The sequence below is a fragment of the Cupressus sempervirens genome, chromosome 9, assembly GCF_028749045.1.
Source record: "Cupressus sempervirens isolate cs-2001-9-10 chromosome 9, ASM2874904v1, whole genome shotgun sequence".
NCBI lineage: Eukaryota > Viridiplantae > Streptophyta > Pinopsida > Cupressales > Cupressaceae > Cupressus > Cupressus sempervirens.
The window spans coordinates 321,747,913-321,773,705 of NC_143126.1; the positions used below are offsets into that span (position 1 = coordinate 321,747,913).

At 35.9% G+C, this 25,793-nt stretch overlaps 1 protein-coding gene across 2 annotated transcripts in view; it reads left to right on the forward strand.

Annotated features, from left to right (window-relative positions):
• Positions 1-25,793, forward strand: part of LOC149538665 (condensin complex subunit 2-like) — a 91,085-nt gene that overhangs the window by 36,700 nt on the left and 28,592 nt on the right. For both annotated transcript variants that reach the window (XM_089799995.1, XM_089799994.1), the window contains exons 3-11: positions 13,406-13,529; positions 17,499-17,566; positions 17,661-17,724; positions 17,870-18,076; positions 18,171-18,469; positions 18,594-18,744; positions 18,840-19,093; positions 19,251-19,281; positions 19,414-19,568. In XM_089799995.1, the coding sequence (XP_089656121.1) occupies positions 13,406-13,529; positions 17,499-17,566; positions 17,661-17,724; positions 17,870-18,076; positions 18,171-18,469; positions 18,594-18,744; positions 18,840-19,093; positions 19,251-19,281; positions 19,414-19,568 (1,353 nt within the window). The remainder of the gene's footprint in view (positions 1-13,405; positions 13,530-17,498; positions 17,567-17,660; positions 17,725-17,869; positions 18,077-18,170; positions 18,470-18,593; positions 18,745-18,839; positions 19,094-19,250; positions 19,282-19,413; positions 19,569-25,793) is intronic.

Sequence of the window (25,793 nt, forward strand, 5' to 3'; positions counted from 1 at the left end):
AGCCTAATATGCCTTTGCAAATGGCATCATTCAATTCATTGCCAACTGGTTGTAGGACTTTCTCAGGAGTTGCAACAGATTAAGCAAAGTTAGTAAAAGATCGAAAGCTTAATGCAAACATTCGGGAATGAATTGGTTAATCTAATAAAGCAACAGTTTCAGCCAAGGCAGCCCTTTTAAGCACAAAATTTTGCTTCAAATCAAGGATATCAGTAGCAGAATCAAGGCTATCAGTGGTAAAATTAAGGATATCAGCAACAAAACCAAGGTCAATCTTAGAATAGACAAAATATTCAAGGGTATAATGTTGGAAATAGACAGGATATAAATTAGAGGCCATGGAGACCTTACAATCCAACATCCCTTAATGTTGTGAATTTGGTAAAGGATATAGTACCTGTACCTACACAAAATAATATGACTGCCGAATACGGGTGGTGTTTTCCATGCAATCAGCCCCATAGTTAAGCTGCGTGTTCAAATGGTGCGATTAGTCAAGCTTCGATGGTACAAAATGCTATGAATATGCAGCATGCACCGAAGGCTAAAATAGAATAGCAACAAGGTATACCTCTTGCAGATGCTTCATTCCTCAACTAGCAAGGGGACGAGTTCTGTGGTCTAAATGGTGATGATCCTAAGATTGCTGTTTATTCCAGAAATAAAAAGAGAGTTCTTGACAACCAAAATATCAGTAATGACAGCAATACAAGTAATGCAACTGTTGTCGGATCATCTAAGCCAACAAACCAGCAAGTTCCACCAACAACTCTTCCACATTCCGATACAGAACAACAACAACAAGCACAACCTGCTCTTACAAAATCATAGCCTAAGGTACATACAACAATCTCTTTTAATGTTGTTGAAAATATGAAGAAAATGAACGTATCTATCAATATGTGGAATTCTTTGGCGATTCCTGGTCAAGTTGATATTTTGCAATCTGAATTGTCAAAAGGAGGTAGTGTTGGTGAAAATATAACAAGTGCTGTATTTACAAATAATGAAGAAAATAGCAGCAAACCAGCAATTCCAACTGTCAAATCTCCCCCCTTTTATGTCTCATTGATTATAGGTAACAATTTGGTTCACAATTGTATGATTGACAATGGAGCTACAAGCTTGGTCATGCCTAAAAAGGTAGCACACCAGCTAGGGCTGAAATATCAACCTTTGAAGAAAGGTGTAGTACAGTTAGATGGGTCATCTGTCAATACAATAGGTGTCATTAAGGATGCTAGTCTAACCTTACATCCATGTCTAAATTTCTCAATACTTCAAGATGTTTATGTCATAGATCTTCTTCTATACTTTGCATTATGTTTATCTAGGGATTTTACAACATTAAAAAAAATCATAAAATTCTTATTTTTGCAATTTTATACAATACTTATCTTTGCAACTTGCACATAATCATTCATGACAAGAAGCATTTAGACGTTGCACATTGAGGCTCAATTACTATCATAGACAACAGAGGCACCTCTAGATTAGAATTTGCAAGCCCAATTGCTTTTCGACTCTTCAAATTAGGAATACAAAACAACAAATTTGCATCTGTAAGACAAAACACTCCATTTCCCCAAATAACACATTTGATAACATTCTGCTCCCTACAGTCCTTGCCCATACATATTTGGGGCTGCTGAAGTTCCTTGTGAATGTTATATTGATAGACGAACCCAACTTACGCGTTGCTAACTTAACATATAACTAGATTATCTTAGAATCATCCATTATGATTACAACAGGCCCTCCAAAATAGGTTAGGCCATAGTTCTTGTTTTTGGTAGTACTGATTGTCTACAGCTTCCCATTCTGCCGCTACAGACATTGCCATAGGATATTTTGAGGTTTGGATAACCTCAACGACAAAAGCACTATTTAACAAATTAATTTCAATAACAAGCGTTGCATCTAAATTCAACATCTCAAATCAGTTGTCTAAGTTGTACTTGCATATCATAGTCCATACAAATTTTTTGCGAAATTGTCAGGCCATAGAATAGATTTCTTGTTTTCGGTTATACCAATTGTCTACAGCGTCCCATTCTGCCGCTATAGACACTGCCATAGGGTCTTCGGAGTTTTGGATAACCTCAATAATTATTTAACAAATTAGTTTCAATAACAAGCGCTGCATCTAAATTCAACATCTCAGGTCAATTCTCTAAGTTGCACCTACATATTATAGTCCATACGAATCTTTGCCAAATTGTCAGAGTCGATTATAAATTCACATAACTTTTACAAGCTGAATTCTGAATAGTATCTGGAATAAAACTCGTGTTCTGCATGAAGATTCAAAGTTTCATATAATAAATCACATTGCACAAAGAGCACGGTAAGAAAAAACTATTTGTTCTCACAACAATGAAAGCACAAACAATATCTTGAGTATGCGTTAGAAAAGAAATGCTAAAGGAATAATGATAGAGTGTCATCCGATTGAAAGAGGACACAAGAGCTACTCCATTGAACATAAACTGTCAATTTTGAGGAAGGGAGATTGCTGGAGTTAAAATTTCTAGAGACACAATGCCGTTAAAAGTATGAATACTTATTGTTGCTGTTTTAGCCATGTGGAGCTTCACAGTGGAAAAGAATCCATGTGCATGAAAAACTTCACTTGCCAACTCCCATTGGGAAAGAGATGTTAAATATTGACAGAGTTACTCTTCATTCATCGAAGATGAGCCTCAGGAAGACACAAATATCTGACACTTTTCATCGATTGAGAGGAGATAACATGGCGAGGAGCCTGAATGAAAGTTGCTCGATCGAATGAACTCCAAAACACTGTGACAGTTTAACAAATTACACTACTTCAAAATCTTTGATTTACTGAAAATGAAGGGGTTGTTCAACCTAAGAAATTCACATGACTTAAAATCTATCCATCCCAGCATCTTAAATTATTTTTTAACAAAGATCATAGAGAAAACAATGAAATCATTGAATCAAAGCAAGAAGTGTATATGCATGGAAATAAACTGACTAAGCATATAGATGCCAAGACATCAAAGGCTGCCAACAAACATTTAATAATAGAGGACCTACAACATCAAACATGAATCGCACAATCACAAACAAAGAAAGAAAATAAATTTCCAAGTAACACAACCACCAACATCGCAAAAAATGAAAGATACAAAGAATAGAACAGAAGACACGATCACTAAGACACGATGCATGTCACAGATATTTCATCAAGAAGAGTACATTTTCTTTTGTTCATCTTGAATTGGTAGAGTTTCAACACTTACATATAGAAAAAGCAATATAAAATCATAATAGATACATGAAAAGTGAAATGTCCTCTTTTTTTGGGACATTATAATTCTGTGTGGCTAGCTCACTTCGTCTAGTTTCGGGGGTGAAAAGGTTCTTTACGGGGTTCAGTTCGAGATTTGGCCTAGATATTTTCAATTCCAGACTCATCAGAGCAGTTTTGGCAGGTTGTCCAGATGCTTACTATTTTTAGTAAGTAATCAGAGCTCAGCATTTTCGGTACCTTAGTGTTGGGTTGGAAGCGTCTCGTTGAGAGCTTTCCAATGAGCTATTGCACACGCTCATTAGAGTTCATTTCGTCAATTATTTTAATGCCTGATGACTATATGGTTTATTGACTAAGTGACCATTTAAGTTCATTTAACTTGTCACATTATTTAAAAAAGATACTATGTTCACTTAAGAGACTAAAGGACAAAAAAGTTGCTTTATCCCACATTGCTTGAATGAGCGTGCATCTCATTGGGAAAAGTAATAAAGGTACAACAAGCTCCACATGAGAGGATATATGAAGATAATAATATTGAAGACAAATATTAGTCTGGGAGCTGGAAACAGTTGTTGCTTATTTCTTCTAGGACACAAACCCTTGAAGAAGCATTTGAAGGTTGGACGCAAATCTAGCTTTCTTACAGGTTCAATATACATTGCGAATCTGACTATTATTTCTGTTTATAAGATTGGATTATTGAGATTTTTGCATGTTATTGTATTGCTGTTGTATAATACAGTAACGTTATTGGACAATTATTTGTATTAATCTGTTGGTTTTGCTGTTGTAAAATACAATAATGTTATTGGAGAATTATTGGTATTAATCTGTTATTGTATTGCTGTTGCTGTTGTATAAACTTTTGAATATTGGGGAAATAAAATAATCTTTTCTGAGTTTCTTGTATGCAAATGTGCTGGTTAGAAATCGATTAAAGTTCTGAAATTTATAGTGAATAGTGGTTTACTGTTCAGATTTAATTCTGCACTTTATATCACGGGTTTTTGGTAAAATATCTGGAAAGGGGATATTACAAAAAGAGACTTTTCCTTAAATGGTGTTATCAAACCTAGCTCTTGCATTTAATGCCTAGAAAATTAAGATAAACAACAATAATGAATACCTAGAAAAAATGCAAGAGACGCAAAAATATCTTAGGAAAACACTTCTAGAATGAAGGGAAAAATCCAACCACACAAGAAAGATCACTTTATAGATATTAAAAATTCAAGTGTACAATGTCTTTCTCTTGGTATGATATATATATATAATACATAGAGAGAATTTTCACATTACAATTGAAGGTCTCTTTAACTTCCCCAAAACATAATTTTTTATTTTGAAATACAACTCTTCATAATTCCATGCCACAATGGATGTCGTATGACATGTCTTTATATTTAATATTATAATTTACCATCAATGTCCTTTTCAACTGAAGGTGACCACAATAGTATTAATGCCGAGAGATAAAGATCTCTATCGCAGCTACAATCTCTATAAGATATTCCACCATTTTGTCACCATCTCCATGAAACCAGCTTCTTGAAACCACACTTTGTCAAACTCGAAAGGACGTCTTAATGGGGGATCACATCCTTTTTAAACCAATAGAGCCATTGGAAAATGACACGAACTAGTTGCAAGAAGTATAGATGACTTAAAGATCAAAAGAAGAGAATCCCAGTTTCTTGCCAAAAGAAATAATCTAGTTTTTCGACTATATTAGAGAAGCCCTTTCTTCTACCGGTGTATGTAAATACCCCATTTCGGGTCTTCACTTCCCACATCCCATTCCTTGTTAAAAAGTTCTAGAAATCAGATTGAACATTACTCAAAATTCCATTCCCACTTCTCTTCTCCTCCAGCTCAAGGGTGGCATTGAAATCTCCACAAGGATATAAATCTCGTTTTCCTATTGCTCATAATATCTGAATGACTTTCCACACATCTTTTCCCCCCTAGTCTTAGTCAGGTTATATACATCGAACAAAAAGAGAGTGCACAAGTGCATCAATTAACTTTAACTAATTTCCAAAACTTTGATTGCGATATACAATCTACCTTCATTGTTCTTGGATTACATAAAAAGACTAGTCCTCTTGATGCCCCATTAGAACGAACAAAGGTACTAGACCATAACTTCTTAATACCAAAATAAGTCAGGTACTTCCTCTTGCTTGAGTTTTGTTTGCTAGCATTTAGCATCTAATTCCATGCGACAAAAGCACCTTTTCATTCAACACCTTTTGTTAGGGGCATTGCAACCCTTGACATTCCATGTTAGCATCTTCATTACTGTCTAGGATAGAACAAGTCCCTCTTGAGTCTTAACTTGTGTTGTCCTGCACTCTCTCACCACAAAATGTAGGTAACAGTACGAAACATTTCAACTTAGTTTCACATTTCTCTGAGTTTAGTTGATTATTTAATTGGTTAGTATTGATCAATCAATCAAATTCCAATTGATATAATGAATCTTTTTACTGAAGGCTTTCATCTAGTCTTTTTAGTTTTTCTGTTTGTCGAGCCTATGCTTGATTTTTGAAGCCTTCAACATCCTTTTTCTCAGTTTTGAGTGTATGTTTGTTGGTTTTTGGTCCTTTGGTTTTGCTCAAATCATTTCTTCTAGTTTTCCTTTCGATTTGGTATATCTTAGAGCCTAATCAGAGTTGGCAATCAAAAGATATAACCATTTTAGTGCCCAAAAATTGGACCTTTTACACGCAACTGCATGAATTAAAAATATTATGTCATATTTTTAAGTTAACATTCACTTTTTGAAAAATATAACATAAGTTCACTTTATGTTATGTTTATAAGTTAGTTTATCCTTTTAGTTTTCACTTAAATTAACTATAGTGCACTTTATCTTATATTTTTAAGTTGTGTTGCTTTTTAATTTTTTACTTAAGTGACTAAATTAACTATATTGTTTGATTTAATTTTTGAATTTTAATCAAATATCCTAGTAAATATTACTTTTAAAATGATATTTGCACATTATATACTAACTATAATAGTGTAAGTATCATTGGTGACCCATTTGAGTGATATTTCATTATTAATTAAATTGACATGTGCTTAATTCATCACTTAAGTTGTGCATAACATGTCTACAAGCACATTTTCATAAAAAATATGCAATTGCACCTAAAAGGTGTGATTTTGAATGAAAATGCCATGTAAAAACACATAAAACATGTTTTCTAAAATGTGCGATGACTCCCAAAAGGTGAGACATGCATATTACATATATCTTTTAAAATATACAATTGCACCCAAAAGGCGTGTTTTTTCCTTTTGACTCATTTTTGGAAGTTTTTAAAATGTGTATACGCACCTAAAAGGTGCATTTCTGCTTGTGACTTCCATTTAAAACATGCAATAGCACCTAAAAGGTGCATTTTTGCTTGTGGCTTCCATTTAAAACATGCAATAGCACCTAAAAGGTGCGTTTTTGTTATGGAGTCACTTTTGATGATTTAAAACATGTGATTGCATCTAAAAGGTGTGATTTGCATTTAAAACATGCTTATGTCCTCAAGAAACCCGAAATTGAAGATTCTAGGGCAAAAATCTTGATATTTTCCTCCTCCAAGAACATGTTTTTCGTCAAAAATGCTTAAATCTGTCCATATAATGGCTTGAAATCCATTACAAGGGGGGTGTTTTTGAGTTTTAATGCATATATGAATTTGGGGGTCATGATTTTGCATATCCAAATCAAAAATAAAAAAATTATATGCATTTGAACCACCTTTCTATGAAAAAAGCCTAGATTTGGGGCAGTTTTGATCACTTTTTGGCTCAAATAGAAGTTGTTCCGAGCTTTCAATCCACACACACACACACACACATATATATAAACACGTTTTTGTCTTTAGATGTCAAAAATACTTCATTTCATGCCCTCTATGAATCACATTTTTGCTAAAAACCAGAAAATTGCATTTTTTAATAAATTTTTATATGTTTTGAAGCCACATTTTTGTATTTGGATCCATGTATTAGCATTTGGGGAAGTCATTTTTGCGTATCCAAGCTAAAAGCGATGAATTTAGATGCATTTGTGAGCCACGTTTTTGAAAAAAATGGCCCAGATTTTTGCATTAAAAGGAGACATTTATGTTAAAAACACTCAAAAAATGACATTTCCAGCCCATATGTTTGGATCAATAGAGGTCATTTTTGAGTTTTAATGCATGGTATTGCCTTTGGAGACAACGTTTTTGGCATTCTCATGTCAAATTTGACCCTTCATTACTCATTAATATTTGTTGAATGGAAGTATGAAAAAGTCAAATTATTGTTTGAAAATCTGGATTTGGAGAGAATTGGTCTTCAAAGTCTATGATTCTTGCTATTTTGGCTCTATGGTCTCCAAGTGAACATTTTCAAACTTGCTCATCAATTCATGTTTATCTTGCTATTTAGATGCATATTTGTGCTTGAAGTTGCACACTTGTCCATATATATGCCATGAAAAGTGCATTTTGCCTTTAAATATGATGAAAATTTTCATTTTCATACTTTTGGTTATTTCCCAAATATCAAATTCGAATTTGCATTATGAAGTAACTTGCTTGTTGCCATGTTTGAGTCTAAGATCAAAGGTACTTGTTTGTTTTCGTTGTTTGTTTGCTTGCTTGCTTTCTCCTTTTTCTTCATTTGGAAGAAATTGCAAGTTCTTTCCCAAAGACTTGAGCATGTTTCACTTCACTCCACCTTCCACCTCTTCGTGAAAGTGCATCACTTCATTCCATATTCGCCATTACATGCCAAGGCATAATTCATCCATTCCTTTCATATGCAATTATACTTTAAGAGCAATTAAATGAAATTTCACTTTTCATGTCATGACACACTACATCTCATTCTCCACATGCGATTACATGCAATTGTAATGTTACCTTTCGCTCTTCAGAGAGGAAACAATCGAAAACAATGGTGTACTAATTATTGGCGTGTGTTTACAGACGTCGTATGGTATCAAGGAGGGATGCACAGGAGAGTCCATATAGTGGTATATGTTGACCAAAATCTTGTTGTACGGTGGCAAAATCAGGAATGGCCGTACAATCTTGAAGGAAAGATGCACGAGGTGATGTCTGTACGGGTGATCAAAGCGGTGGAGCCGTACGGTGGGAAGCAACAAGGCCTTATGGATGGGATGTGTGTGTGGTTGTACGGTGGGAATGTGCTCACGACAATCGTACAATAGAATAATGGAGGCCGTACGGTGGATTAATGAAGGTCGTACAGTGGAGTAATGGAAGCTGAGGGATGTACGATGAGCTTAAGACTGAACTTGGAGGTCGTACGATGTATGGTAGTGGCTGGAAATGGATGGCAGGAGTCTGTATTGGTGATGTACAAAGAGTGATTGCAAACCAATAGATAGTGTGAACAAACAACGAGATTTAATGCAGATAAAGAGTAAATGGAATTACAAAGGATAAGAGAGTAGATCAAATTAAACACAATGAATATTCGCAATATGATGGTGCTCTGACTTGCTAGATCTGAGCGAAGTGTTACGGGTGATTGAATAGGGTGAGGATTGAATACCACCAAAATCGGACAAAACCAAATAGGGAAGGTCTTTCACTTCCGAAATGGTGAACAACAGAGAACCCCAACAAGAATTCGCAATAGAAAGAAATAATCCAAATTGCATACTTACAACTACCTACAAGCTGTGCTTAAATACCCATCGGGTTAACTTTCCAATGGTGTACAAAGATAGCCGACAACTACACTTACCTATAGAAGCAAAACTAAAATGGGTTCGAGATATTTTACATTAATCGGCCCACTAACAAAGATTTGATAAATAATCTATTTTATGATGGGGATATTACAACAATCTCATCCTTCGTTCCCATTTACATGCATTTCCATCTTCTGAACCTAAATGCATGTTTGTTTTACATGTAATCCACTTTATGTGTAATGACATCCCGAGAACCCGTTTGTGACTAAAGGTCACACTTTTAAAGTCAAAAGCTATCAATTGCACGCATTTATATGCATCCCAACTTGCATTCTTGGCCATAGCCACGAAAGCTCATCATTGCCCACATGCAATCCATCTTCCCAAGCTCGACTTTGGCCCTTTCCATCCAAATACATATGCTGTCCGGTTCATTTCCAGCCATCATATGTGTTCCGTAAGTGTCGAATCCATACTTCGAATACCCACCCCTCATGGATTCGTCATTGTAACTCAAATCCCAAAGTTCTCAAGGATTCAATCTCATTGGAAGATGTTATCATCTTCATGTTACGGTACACTCTTCAAGATATGTCAAAACTTTTTCAAAAAGATAAACAAAGATATCCTGTCAAAAAGGCATGTTTTGATTATCAAGAAGTAGTAATTCATTTGACCTTCATTTTCCCAATGGTTGTTCGAGAACTTGAGTTCGTGTCGGAATGCGTCAAGCACTTTGTTTCACACAAAAAAAGAAGTTGCAGATGCTTGTCAGAAAGTTGTTCGAAGTTTACCTCCGAACACCATCAAGAAGTTTTTCAAAGTGTTAGAGACTCTAGAATGTGCCAATCTACAAAGGAGAATTCACAACAACTTGAACGAGAAAAAGCTTGATCACATCAAGTTTTAAAGTGACAATGAACAATTCATCAAAGTGAGTGAAAGACTATCAAAAGATTCAACATCATGATTATTAAGGTGAATGCAGTGGCAAGAAATACAAGAACTCCCGATCCTGTTATCATCCGGGATTGCATCATCAAGTACAAGGCCTTTGCCAACAATCTACAAGATTGATTCATTTAGAATCAATAAGCCTCAACACTTTCTTTTTCTTCTTCTTGCATGTTTGTAATATAAGAGGATGTATTACATGAAAATGTGTAATTACATGTAATACGATTTACACTATTTCTCTTATTAGTTAGACCGGGTCAAGTTGGTTGAGTTGCTCTCACTTTTTCCTCCATCTTTTCCTCAACTCCTTTGCCTATATAAAGGAGTGCCCCCTCATTGTAAAAATCATCTTTTGTTGTATGCAAGAAAGATCTACCACACTTGTGCAAGCATAACTTTGATTGTGTAGTACGAATTTGGGAGAAAAGTGAATAAAAGAACCAATTGAATTTGAAACTTTGACAAGAAGCAATTGTGATAAAGCAAATTGGAAGCTTTGGCTGTAATTTGTGCCTATTGTCTTTGATTAATGTTATTATTGTGTGTTCAATAATAGAGTGTCGTGAGTTAAGAAGCAATCAGAGCTGAAGCTTTGACTAGGAGCGATTGTGGTGATACATAGACTAAAAGCTTTGGTTGTAGCTAGTATTACCATCTTAAATTCATGAAAAATAGTTAGTATTCCCCTACTTTTGGAAATATTTGTGCCCCAATGGTAGAGGCTTTTCTTATAGAATAGATTAAAACAGGACCTAGAGTTAAACTGGTACACTTTCAGCTAGTCTTTGAGTTAGTGTTTGTGTATCGGTATCACGATTTCTAGCTATTAGATAGAAGTGTAGTTAGATATTTCATGTTGCCAATTACTCGCTTCGCGGGTAAGTGGAAACTTTCCTGAAAGCTAAGACGAATGAATATTGGTAACACCCCTCATAAATCTTTCAACTTCTTGCTTACCTTGAGTTGATCCAAGGAATAGTGAGAAGGGGGAGCCTTCCCTTTAATATAAGAGAGACTTTGTCTCACACACTGTGGCTGGTCTACCTATTTTGTCACTAGATTTACCCAAAATTGTCAGTTGCAAACTATCCTTCCAACAACTTGGTCTTCCATATTGCTAACCATTTACAAAAGCTCCTAATTAGTTTGCCTTTAGTTCTTTTGCATCCCTTATTTGTTTTTTGGAAATTTGTCTTAGTTTGACTTAGGTTCTTTTCTTCGAAATTCCCTCCCCTTCTAGGACCCCAAAAGGATCTGCTACCCCATCCTCTTCTACTTGCACTTTCTTAATTCTTGTTGCCTCTTCGTGGATGGGTGAGACATGAATATCTTTAAAAATCATGTCACTTTGACTTGATCGCTCATCCCAACTTGTATTTGAAGGATCCTATAGAGAGTTAGAATAATGGACCTCTTTCTCACCTAGCGGCCTTAGAGAAACAAAACAATCCTCCTCCTTTGGACCTTCACTACTCTTCTCAGTAGCCCCTTTATTATTTTGCTATTTGTCTGGGTTCATCTTCTCTCAAACTCGACTGCTATACATGCTACTAGATTATCTTGTTCAATATCCAAATCCTTCTGTCCATTATCCTCAATATGTGCTTCTTGGCTTTGAATCAGAATGTCTTTCTTTAGGTCCATCATGGGAGGGGAGAAGATCCCATCATTTAAGCCTTTCCCCCCATCAACAAAGGGATCCATAAGACTCTGCCTCTAATTAGTTCAATTTTATCCAACTTGTTGGACTCCGCCTATCCTCCATCTGGATCCAAACCACCCTCGCTCCTCGCTTGTTTTTCGAACACCATTGCTAACACCAACTCCATTTAATCAACTTCATCTGCTTTCAGAAACTCCCCTATCTTATTACCTAAGATATTTAGAGTTTCCAGATTCCATTACTCATGGAACAAATCGTACAAGATTACCCAAATTGGGATTTCATCTATTGAGACTTGCTTTGGGTTAAAGTTAGGGAATCGACCTTTGATAAAAACTCCAATATCCCTGATCAGAAACGACCCCTTGTACATTATCCTTTGTTTCTCCTTGGCATTACCAATATTGACAAGAAAGAATTGGTTTGGAAGGGCTTTCAGAGCGAAGTGCTTAACTCGATTTTCATCACATTGTTTGTGGATCGAAGGGTAGTCAGGCTATCCATCTCCACTCTTTATAAAAGCGCCCTCTCTTTGCATAGGGTAACTGAGTCTCTACACTCATCTGCTTCAATGCGAACAGTGACAACCCAAATTTGCACCATTTCTGGTTTTTCCTTTGTGACCTGAGATTTGTGAAGAGGGTTTTTCTGGCCTCCATTCCCAATGAATATCCAATAGCTTCTAAACAAGAATAAAAAAATTGGAGTCCAATAGCTTCAAGAGTCTTAATCATATTGGAGTATCAGAAAGTGATTCACATTTTGGGTTGAGGATTCCAAGGTTTCAGCACAAACAGATGATTCTAATGGCTCCATTGATTAACAGAAAGAAGTGTCTGATGATGTCAAATATTGTCAAAAGCCACTGCAAAATGATTTCCTCGCATAGGTGTATATTTGGAGATTGCTATCTAAAATAGGATGCTATGAATTTGCAGTCTATTGATGTAGCTCATAGCGAAATAAGCTTCATTTTCAGGTACTTCTCTTATTGTTTCCTCTCCAAGAACTAGTGTACAAGTGTTGGCACATTGCTGTCCGGGTTGTTGGATAAAGCCCGAAAACCATCATATTTCTGCCACACCTCCTTCCAGCTCAAGAGTTTTCTGTCATATATTATGATATCTGCAAGACATTTGATACCTTTTGCTGCCCAACTCCGATAGAGCATCCTTGCAGTAAGGCTAAAGGTTTGTCACCATGCCTTCAGCTCCACCGCACAGACCTTTCACCACATATCAATTTGTCCTCATTGATGATGCTGTTATCTGTTACAAACTGTCTGTCATATTCCCCACCTTTAAAGCCATATAGCCTTGAAGACATTCTATTCTGCTACCTTGGCTCAGAAGTTACGAGATAAAATATCACTCATATGCAAATCTTCCATGCAGATCCTTTAATAGGGACAGCTCTTGCAAGACTATTTCTAATTAAGATCTTCCAGGGTTCCTCACCTTGGGTAGCTCTTAGAAACTGGCCACTGATTTTATAGTTTTATCGTTGGAATCAATGAGTTCTCAAATGTATCTATTAAACTCAAAATTGGGGCATTGGTTCTCTTGTGAACTTTTGTTTGTATGTGGTAATACAATAGTAGTACGTCCTTTGTGAGTTGATTTCAATTTCTATGTGAAGTATTATGTAATAAGCTCAAGGTTGACTTAATTGGCATGATTCCGTATAGCATTCCTCAGTCCTTATGATAAATATAATCATAATTGATATGCAGCCTTGTCAAATTTGTAATCAATACTAATGCCTTAAGTCACTGATCTGACAGGCTAGCTGTACATTGGAAGCAGGTGTAAAGATTTATTCGTTTCGAGTTGACTCAGTTTACTCTGAAGTGTACAAGGTTCTTGGAGGGCTTAATCGTACAAATGGCATCGAGAAGGAACTAAATGGTATGTTTTCATATTTTTCCTTTTAATATGCACTTTGCAATGCTTTGTTTTCTTTGGTTTGAACTACTGCTCTGTAAGATCATTAAAAATTGATGTTTCTGCAGTTTATCAGTAGGCTTTCTTCTTGTTTTCTGAGTGAGCTCAGTGCTGAAGAAAATAACTTTAGAATGGGAGATGACCAGAGTTGAACTATTAATGAAAACTGCCCTCTTCATGCAACTTTTGAAATCTCGGTCAGTATTATGTGGTGTTGATTGATGTATGAAGCTGGGAAAGGGATTTAACATCAATTGGCTATTTCAATGACTGGTTGGAGCTTATTTATGCAAGTTTTATTGGAAAGATTCCAGAAATTTGCAATTTTTATGCTGTCAACTGCCAATAAACTACATGGAGGATTGCAAATTAACTTACCAATCTATATCTATAAGTTCAATGAAGTTGAAATATGCCCTTTTGATCTGGAAATGAAGTTTCTGGATGTTTTTTTGTTTGATTTCTAATTTTAAGCACTTTCCTGATTTTTTTGTTTTCCGGCAATTTTCTGGTTTTCTTGAAGTTTTTAAATATTGGAAATAATTTGCAAGAAAAATAACAAGAAACAATTTCTGAATACTATTTAAATTAGAACTAAAGAAACTTTCTCTTGATTGCAATAAATGCATTTGAATGTGCCCTTCCCCTTCAGCACCTCAGGCCAGGGAATGTTCATCAGCAAATGATATCAGTAGATCTGAAAAATCTCCTAACAGCAACAAATCAATGTGTCACAACTCTTTAATACAGAGTCATAAGTTTGATTCTTTTAAACCCTCGGATGGCCAGACAACCCAATTCAATCATCCAGACCGGATGAAAAAGTTGCTGATGAAAAATGCTATAGCTTATCGTCTGTACAATATGATCTTATTGAAGAAGTTTCCTGATCTGACTGTTCTGAGACGATGTAACAAAGCCGGAGTGCTGTAATTTGCACCAGGAAGGTGCGGCTGGCTGGAATGTGAGTGTTGCTGCTATAGAATGTCTCAATTGTCTTGGATTGGCCTCCAGATTCTGAAAATGACAAAAAATCCCTGCTCCTCCATTGCTGCAACCTCATAAATGGATCCGTCAACTGATTTTATCTGAATGAATTTAACGATGCTATCCTAAATCCTTTGAAATAAGCATAAGTGAGATCTCTGTGTGAGGTTTCCTGCGCAGCAGCCCTTGGGTGGTCTTTCACACTCGCATGCCACTAAATGAGAGAGAAATTTGCTGTTTTCATAGTTGACAGTTATCATGACAGGTCAATTTATTTATTGGATGCAGTTTTATCTTCTGTAATATAAATTTGTTAGTCATTCAAATGTCTTTCTACAATTTCTGACATGTCTGTGGAAAATAAGGGCAATGCCTGGAATCTGGACAAGCTGCATTGGCATAACACATCTACTTGCCAGTATTCTTTATCATATCCCAACACCGTGGTAGCTATTATCTATGCTATTGCTGATCTTTGTGGGTGTCACACAGTCCTTACTTGCTAATAGTTATTCACAATGCTCTTGGAATAGCAGGTTTGGAAGTTCTCAGTTTAATTCCAAGCTTGGTCATAAGGTCTAGTACCAAGGGTATAAAAATTAAACAGCACTTGTGTGTGCATGTTTGGAAGTTCTCTTTCTCTCCGTCCTTTATAGTTTGCTCCTGCTTGGTAATGTTCTTTGTTGTATCCTTATATTCTCATTGTCATCATCTATCTTTTTGCCAATCTTTATGATTGTCACACCTGCCTTAATTGTTGTCTATAATGCTCTTAGAATAGGTGGTTTGGCAGGGCCTAGTTTACTCTCGATCTTGACCATGAGGTCCAAGCACAAGGGCTGCAACAGTAGAACATTAATTGTGTGGGCACATCTCTCTCTCTCTCTCTCCCCCTCCGTCCCCCAACCCCTCACTTCCATCCCCAGCTGCTTCCATTGCATAAACACATTCTTGTATCTGCAGGCATGCAAGTCTCTCTCTGTCTCTCTCTCTCCAGTGCCTCTCTCTCCCTCTCTCCCTCTCTCCTCCCTATGTACACATATTTTTGTATGAGCAGGGGTGCAAGTGCCTCTCTCTCTCTCTGCCTCTCCCCTGCTCCCTGCTTCTTTCCCTTTAGCTCCATTTGCCACCACCTGATGGCTCCTGCATACAAACATTCTTGTGTGTGCAATAGTGCAGGTGACTCTATCTTGCTCACTATTAGTGGGCTCCCCACCCCTACTCTCTCCACTTACCACTTGCATACACACAATCTTTTATTTTCAGGCATGTAAGTGCCCATGCCTTTGTGTGCTACAGTGTGCTCCTGCTTGCCAACGTTACATGTCATATTAGCAACATGATTTCTACCATCTATACTGCTGGTTATCTTTGTAGGCCATGCAGGCTTAACTATTAGTTAAAATGCTTTTGTAATAGGTAGTTAGGAAGTACCCAGTTTATGCGAGGTCCAACCCCAAGGGATGCAAAAATTGGATTATACTTGAGTTGAAAATTTAATTGTAGGTGTCTTGTGCTATTGGGTACTGTAAAACATAAGGTATTGTTTTCTTTTTATGAGTTTTATGCAGGCTTAACTATTATCTTGCTCAAAATTAGTGTCCCCCCACCTCTCCTCTCTCCACTTACTGCCTGAGTCTACCCCTTGCATACACACATTGTTTTGTGTGTAGTCATGTAAGTGCCCATGCCTTTGTGTGCTACAGTGTGCTCCTGCTTGCCAATGTTACATGTCATATTAGCAACATGATTTCTACCATCTATACTGCTGGTTATCTTTGTAGGCCATGCAGCCTTAACTATTATTTAAAATGCTTTTGTAATAGGTAGTTAGGAAGTACCCAGTTTCTGCGAGGTCCAATCCCAAGGGGTGTAAAAATTGGATTATACTTGAGTTGAAAATTTAATTGTAGGTGTCTTGTGCTATTGGGTACTGTAAAACATAAGGTATTGTTTTCTTTTTTATGCATTTTATGCAGGCTTAACTATTATCTTGCTCAAAATTAGTGCCCCCCCACCCCTCCTCTCTCCACTTACTGCCTGAGTCTACCCCTTGCATACACACATTCTTTTGTGTGCAGGCATGTAAGTGCCCATGCCTTTGTGTGCTACAGTGTGCTCCTGCTTGCCAATGTTACATGTCATATTAACAACCTGATTCCTACCATCTATACTGCTGGTTATCTTTGTAGGCCATGCAGGCTTAACTATTATTTAAAATGCTTTTGTAATAGGTAGTTAGGAAGTACCCAGTTTATGTGAGGTCCAACCCCAAGGGGTGCAAAAATTGGATTATACTTAAGTTGAAATCTTAATTGTAGGTGTCTTGTGCTATTGGGTTCTGTAAAGCATTAAGGTATTGTTTTTTTTTCATGCGTTGTATGTCTGAGGACAAGATAATGGCTTTCAAAGTCGAGCTTTATTTCCTTTTAAATATTCATAATTGCTCTTTTTGTTGTGTCTGGTTGTTCGTGATCAACAACTGACCTTTTGCACATATATACATGCACAGTTCATAGTTTCATGCAAGAATCAAAATGTACAGGGAAACACCTTGCGTCCCTTAAATGGAAGTCATCTATAATGGTACAAAGTTTGGTGAAGGGCAATGTTTACGATGAATTACTACTAACCAACTTCAGTAGTTGTGAATTGTTATAGTTCTATGATAATATCATAAATGTTATCTTTAGCTTCTTTCTTTGCTCTAGATAGTGCGTAAATGTAATATATACTAAATGTCATTTATCGTGGTCAGTTAAATCCTCATGTTTTTTAGTTTTATTGTTTTTCTCTTGCAGCATTTGTGCATGCATTTTATGGCATGTTAATTTATGTTTTTTATAACAAATTTTACTTGCTAATCTAATTCGAATATGGTGCTTTTCCAATTCGTTTTTCAATAAAACATTTTTGGTTACAAAACCTGCAACAATGTCATCATAGGAAATGGAGAAGAAGGAGAACTTAGAGATGTGGAGGAAGATGAAATGAGGAAGGAACATCCTAAGAAGGTCTCTGTCCTTGGGTTATGGGTGTTTGGTATGTATGAATGATGCTTTGTTTATGAGTCGGAATTTTTTTTGTGATATTTCCGTTATTCCGCAGACCCCAGCTTCATCGGCTTCTTTGGAACCTTCATTTGAGATGCTTAACATAAAAAAGTTTGATGGTACACTTACTTTCCTTGGAAGCATATTCTCTCTTCTTTTTCAGTATAGTTGTATGTATTTTCAAACTATGATCAGAACATAAGGATTGAAGGTCTTGTTAACTCTTCGATTGATTTGGACAAGTTCTGATTAATATATTTGTAGTTGCATTCACGGTCGACCCTTTATACCATCAAACTTCTGCACAATTTGATGAGGGAGGAGCCAAGGGTCTTCTGTTCAATACACTAAGTGTGTATGATGATTTCCACATTGTGTTTGACTCTTGGGATGCCCCAGAGAAGAGTATGAAGTCATCTGCAGCAGAAAATACAGAAACATCATCCCTGATAGACCTTTCTTTAATGAAAGGTATCGCTGGACCTACTTTGTATTGCAAAATATAAATTACACTCATGTTTTCATGCCAAGTTTGCAACTTGACTAAATTAATTTTGTTATCCAGATATTTTTCTGCATTCATTGGCAGCACTGCACGATTCAACAGAAATTTCACCCACACTTAATGGAATTGTTAAGCTGCTGGATGATCCCTATGACTATGCTGCTCAAGATGCATCAGCGAAACAACATGAAAACACAGATTTTGATTTATCTTGTGATGATGAAGTTACAGATGAAGGCAGGCCTCAATATTTGGAAAACAACTTTACAGCTGATGGAGACATTAATGATGGATTGGATAATGTGATCCCAGATTCAGCTTCATGGGGTTCTTTTGCTCCAGATAGTCACAACCATGAGGTCCAATAAGCTTTTAAACAATAGCATTCTAACCCTATTATGTGATTTCTTTATTGATTAAAACGTGCTTCTTTAATGACAGTTACTGTTTTATGCACAATCAATTTTCAATTCTATTTTTCAGGAAAAACCCAATGAATGTACAGAAGAATATGCAGTTAATGAGGATTCTTTAGGCGAGAAAACAGTTGATTTTCTAGTACTGGGGATGGGTATGCCCTCTAGCAAGAATGCTTGGGCAGGGCCAGAACACTGGAAGTTACATAAATCAAAAGGTAAGGACTAGCACAGAAATCCCATATTTTATGTTCTTCCTAATTCTGTATTTTAACATTTGTTTCTGAATAACTCAATTTTGATATGCTTGTAGATATTAAACAAAATACCGAGGCTCAAGATGATTCATCCTTGAGTGGAAAGAAGACTGGAAAAGCGAAAAGAGAACCATTTTTGGTTGATTTTATGAATTCGCAGGATATTGAAAACACTGCATTTGCTCCACCCAAAAATCAGCGGTCCTTGCTTCTGTCCCCGAGTAATTCTTATATTGAAACTATTCTCCCAGAAGACTGCCATTATCACCCAGAGGAACTTATTAGGCTATTTGTATTGCCTTCCATATTGGTAAGCCATATTCTTTGTAAATACTCTTGATTTTTACCTCCTTATAGAGAGGCAATGAAATGTGGCTCATCTGTATGCCAAAAGAACCTTCAAGATTGATCTTTAACTTCGGTGTCTTGAACTGTAACTATTTGTTATTGTATTTGCAATTTTGCAGTGCATTCGGAAGAGAGCAAGAAAAGAAAATGGTACATTATATATCTTGTTACTGGGACCAGTATGATTTTTAAGCGTTTGATACCTCCAGGAATCATATGTATATTTCTTATATTTATTAAAAGGAGTTTTCTAATGTTTGTTACTAACAATGCTACTTGCAGATGATTCCATGGAAAGAAATCATAGCTCCGAAGCATCATTTATGTGTGATAGTGGAGACTTTCATAATCCTACAGGTGATAACTGGGATAATATACATGATGAAAGCGATGTTGAAGATTTGAGCAATGGTAACATGGTTGCTCAACCTCGGAAGGTATGGTTTGCAAGTTACCGTGTCTTCTTTACAGTAATATCCATTTCACTTCTATTTGTTCTTCAGCATAATCAGCACATAATGTGTTCAAAAATGTGCTTTAACTTTATATATGTTTAGTATATCTAGTGTAACATTTGTATATACTATTATCAACCGTCATTATTTATGGAAAAAATTGAATGAAGAAAAGGCAACAAATGTAGGGAAGAGTCCCAAGACTGAAGTTTAGGCTAACTTTTCTCGAGTGATTTAGGTTAATATTGAAGAGCACACAAGAAATGCTGAAAGGGGGTGGGGTGAATCGGTATTTCAAAACTTTTGAACTTTTAATGTATGAAACCACTTGAAACATAAAGATAACTCATCAAGATGCAAACCCTAAAATTCTTGTGGAAAACAAGACCACAAAATACTTTAACTTTCATTAACAAAATGATCACCAATCCAGTTTACATTAGTGAGCATCGACTCACAGAACACCAACTCTCCTTGAAGCACCAACTCTAAACAACTGAAACACCTACTCCAGTAGCTGAAGCACCAACCTCAATTGAACACCTACTCAAAATTACTGAAATGAAACAATTCCCGAATTTAGAAGACAGGAGCAGCACATAATTCTTCAATAACAGAATGAACTGGAGTTCTCTATCAAAAATCATTTCCTCAACCCCTTAACCCCCTACATTAAAAAGACTACACTGCCTGTAATCACACAGTCACAAACTTTCTCTTACCACTCAGCTGGTCACCTTATTCAATTCCAGTCATATGTTAGCAATTAACACACTTAACGAAAGAAACAAAAACATTAGCCTCAATTAAAAATAACACAGCATTTGAACACAGCTAAAAATACACCTGAAATCCCTTTCTAGAAACTTGACTGCCCAGCAAATTATTCATAAACAGACATTCACTCCTATGCTCTATCCAACTGCAATAGAAGCTATGCAATCATTTATTTGACTGTTTCACCAAAAAATGGATCCATTACTTGTCAAATATGCTACGTTACCAAATTCGGTGGTGGACCTAGGTATTCGGAAACCGGTTTGCTCAAAAGTCTGGTCCATGTTAGATTCAGCCAAAATTTTTCCACAAAGACCGAAATTCTGTGGAAATTCTTGTAGAAGAACCTGGGCAGAATTTAGGTGAATTTTGGGCAGCTTAGTTTGCAACCGAGGAATCAAGATGGAATTTTGCAGAATTTGGATGGCATTTGGTCCAAAAACACCCTTTGTTGACTTTTTAAAAAGTTTTCTTTTAATGCCGAATTAGGTCTATTCAACCCTCCAACCCTAAGACTGACCACTAAAAAAATAAAAAGGTTGTTTTATGTCATTTGTACATTTGTGAACTAAGTGGTGTATGAACTTATTTGTTGCTGCACACACACACATATACATACATACATATATTCTTGCATGAACGAGCCCAAAATGAATGCCAACGTAATTTAATTAAAAAAAAAAAAACAAATTTTCAAACCCAAATCTTAACAGGAAACTTAGGCAGTAATCTGTAGTGTAATGCAAATTACAAAACTGATTGATTGTATGAGCATGCAATTTTTGTAAACACTATTTGTGCACTTAGTTTTAGCAAAGATTACTTTTATGCCTGAATTTTGGGCAGCTTAGTTTCCAACCGACGAATCAAGATGGAATTTTGCAGAATTTGGAGGGCATTTGGTCCAAAAACACCCTTTGTTGACTTTTAAAAAAAGTTTTCATTAAATGCCGAATTAGGTCTATTCAACCCTCCAACCCTAAGACTGACCACTAAAAGAATAAAAAGGTTGTTTTATGTCATTTGTCCATTTGTGAACTAAGTGGTGTATGAACTTATTTGTTGCTGCACAAACACACGTATACATACATACATATATTCTTGCACGAACAAGCCCAAAATGAATGCCAATGTAATTTAATTAAAAAAAAAAAACAAATTTTTAAACCCAAATCTTAACAGGAATTCAAATAATGAGGAATTCAAATAATGTATATTGTTTTTGTTTTATTCGTTGAAGTTAATGAGGAATTCAAATTATTTTAACTTTTTAAAAATAAATAGATAACATCACACATATATCGGTCATTTATATACAAAATCATTTAAAAATTAGTATCCACGATCATAATTAAGTTGAAAACAACAAAATGGATATATCATTTTTTTAATTTGTCTAGCATTAGGTATACAAAGTCATAATACAATTTACATCTCCAATATTTGTCTTTTAACCATATTTACGCATTTGTTCCCAAACCACCATAAACCAATACTGCGATTATAGCAATTAGAACACAAATAATACATCGTTGAAACATGATTTCAACTTTTGCCGTGGAAGCAATCTCCTTGGCAGCAGTATCTTGAATGTTGCACAATTTGCAACCATTCCTTTCATCTTCTGTATAGTTACATGCGGTTGAGGTAGATGGGCCATCCTTGGCCCACTGAAAGAAATTGCAGCCATTATCCCCCTGCCTTCCAAAACTACATAAGTGCTCGCCACAATAACTTAGTGCATAAAAAATAAACATTAAAAAAAATAGTAACAATCTTTCGACTATTTGGACAACAAAAAAATTTATGCCTAGGATTATAGTCTATGCAGCATATGCACTACATATATCATGCTTGACTTCCCTTTTATCAACATTGATATTGTGAGCCTTACTCATGCTTGGATCTATGTTTTGGATGCTCTTACATATGACATCCAAACAAGTAGCCATGCTTGGCTTCTTCCTCTTTTGCCTCCATGCTGTTGGCATAGAAGGATTTGGTTTTACGAATGTAGTAGAATTGTTTGATTGAAGGAACTCTTCATTAAACTCAGTAGTATTGAAGCCCCCATCCATAGGTGTCTTGAAACCCCCATAATTGTCAAGATCAACATCCTCTTCAAATAGCTGCCCATCTGCAGTCTCAGTAGGTGTTGCTGCTGCATTTTCTTCAGCTATGTCATTCCCAAAAATGATTGCTAACTCATTGAAATAGAAGAATGACTGCCTCTCGTACACTCTAGTATTTTTGAAGCAAGTTCTCTACATGATGGAAAAATTAAGGAATTAGATGTCTTTCGTTACAATTGATTGAGAGATAATGTACTGACATAAAAATATTGTCTAGAGAACATTACCTTCAGCAACTCGTCACATACACTATCCTCGGCATCCACACATTGAGTCGTCTCATTCCAAGTGAAACCACTCATGTTTCGCAGCTCTTTTATAATTCTGAAACCTTGTTTCCACGTCTTTAATTTGTTTTTAAAGTTGTCCTTTCCAAGATTCATATGCATATCTTCATTGAATTTCTTTTGTATTGCTGTCCAAGCTTCTTTTTTAAAGCCCCTGCTTTTCTGCCTAATTGAATCTGCTCAAAAAGAAAATTGAGTAATTTTCGTTCCATCTCTCTTTCCCACACCACTTTGGCATTTTTAGCCGAAGTAGCAACCGCGGTCACAGGTCCTCCTCATCCATTCTTGTTAACAGATTGGTGAATGACATTTGCAGCTATCAATGGGTAGCTGTAGAACTTCCAAAAACCAATCAGCATCTATGATATGTCAAATAGTATAAAAGAGTAGAACTTCCAAAAACCAATGGTTAGCTATACAATACTACTCTATAATATGTCAATAGTATAAAAGGGTATCTAGTAAAATAATAAAAATATAGCCACCATGCTACACTGGAAAGTTAGCTTAAGAGCAGCAAATTCAGTAACAAAGCTAATTAGAGCAGCAACTCCAGTAAGAAAGAATAATAAGGAGACTTCCAGTATAGCGAGGCCCATTTCCAAATGTTCAGAACCATATAAACCAAATAGAATCCACAATGATCCTAGTGATCAGTCAAAGGTAATATCACTATGATATTTTTAGTAAAAGAAGTGAATATATTCAAATTTTAAGTAAAAAACATCTGAAATTTCTGGCCATCACACTAACAATACTGAAGTTCTACTTTACCTATCCCATTATAGTTTACATTTTCTGTGGACTTAAATCCTCGTGGTCTTAAATAAAAAAAAAATTGTATCCAACTTTAAGATTGGCATCTGCAAACTGATGAACTAGATGTAAATACCCTGGAGACAAAGGCAATAACTATTTCGACAGTGAGAATTTAGTATTTGACCAATTACAAAAATGGTTTCAGTTACAATAGTATTTGACTTGCTTTAATCCTAATTTGATTGTGATGAATATAAAATTTAAATCCCAGATACAGCTTTGCAATATGAAGGTGATTTTGCACATTGAAATGTAAATTACAATATGACATAAATTGGAAAGGGATATTGAATATATTCCAAAGCTGACTAAAAAGTAAGAAGTATCACCAAACATCAAGAAATCTGAAAAAACAAACCTGGAGCCACTAATCAGAAGAAAAAGGAGTCATAATAGATTAGTTTCAAGATTCCAAAAACGTGTCTTACCAAACTAGTTTATAACAGGCTAGTTTCAAGATTCCAGCAAACGTGTCATAACAGACTAGTTTATAACAGACTAGTTTCAAGGTTCCAGCAACTATGTCATGATAGACTAGTTTCAAGATTCCATTAGCATTGAATGATACAGAACAATCATGAATAGGTTATGATCCATGACCAATATACTAAAAAGTGCAAATGAATGTTAATGTTTTGCAATACAACTAAGTTCTAGAATTGTAGTCTTCCCACATCCTTCGGGCTATTTCATCTTGAAATTTACCCCAGTCATCTCTATCTTGCTGATTCATTCGATAAGTATCAAGAATCAGCACATTTATCCCAGCAACGATCATCATCCTCTTCAATATCCTATTTGGATGGAAGACCATCCTCCATGGTAATGAAGTTGTGTAGTATGCCGCATGCCACAACAACCTTTGTTTGGGTAAATATACTATAAGACATCTCACGCTTCAAGATAGGAAAATGTTGCTTAATATACCAAATGTTCGTTCTATCACATTCTTAAGTGAGGAGTGGTGGTGGTTAAATAACTCTTGGGGAATGTTGATCGGGTTTGCTCTACAAAACTCATTTAGGATCGGGTTTGCTCTACAAAACTCGTTTAGGTGGTAGCGTTTACACCGATAAGGGGCAAGAAATCCTGTTACATTTGGATACCCAACATCAACTAAATAGAATTTGCTTACACAAATGGAAATAAAGATATAGTCAAACTACATCATAAAAGTTTTGAATTAATATAATCATATTAAATATGAATTAATATACCAGGAGGAACCACAAGTGAATCTGCTCTAGACGAAGCTGAAGCAAACACCTGACTATTTGCTGCAGACCCTTCCCAACCAGCAAGAATGTATTGAAACTTATAGTTGAACAAACACATTTTGTGACAAATTGCCTTTTCTATTGCGATATTTGGCTTTAATGTCCACATTGACAGTAACTAGCATATGGGTTCCATCAATTGTACCAATTCAATCCTATAGCAAGCAATATTAATTTCTAATATAAATTAATAATCATAACTCTCTAGCAATGAAATACATGCCACTAGGATATTTACCTTGAAATACAGATTAAAACAGTCCTTCCCAGCTATTTATGGAGGTGTAGTTGCAACAGGTGGTAAAAGATAATCACAATGAAGCGCTAAGATAGCCTTTAGGACCTTGTGGAAGTGTTGACTCGCTGTCTCTCTTGAGTGACCAAAGTTATGGCCAATCTTTCGATTCCTTAGATTGTGGTCAAGGGTGTGGAGGAACATCACTATTTGTTCTTCCAATGTTATGTTTGTCATATCTTGAATGCTCCCTTTTTGCCTTAGAATAATGGCCAAGCGAAAGAAGGCTACTCTACTCATGTGTATTTGGTCGTGGCAATCTATGTTATTGGAATGAATAATATGTTTATAAAAAGGACATGCAACTCTTCTTCGCTTATGCCTACGTCTTCTAGCCTCTTTTGAAGATGCTACTATGTATACTGACAGTGTGGCAAGCAAAACAAGTATTTGCATGATCTTGATCTTCCTAACTATGGCTCCATGAACCTCAATATCATCAATAGGATCCATCGAATGAATGGAGTTACTATTGGAGTCTTTTTTTGCAATCTCCATGAATAGCATTTGATACTGATGAGTGATTACTACCAACATGGAAACAACTTGGAAACATTCAAAATTTCCATTTTATTGATGAGTGATTACTGTCATATTTACTGCCATTAAATATTACAAAA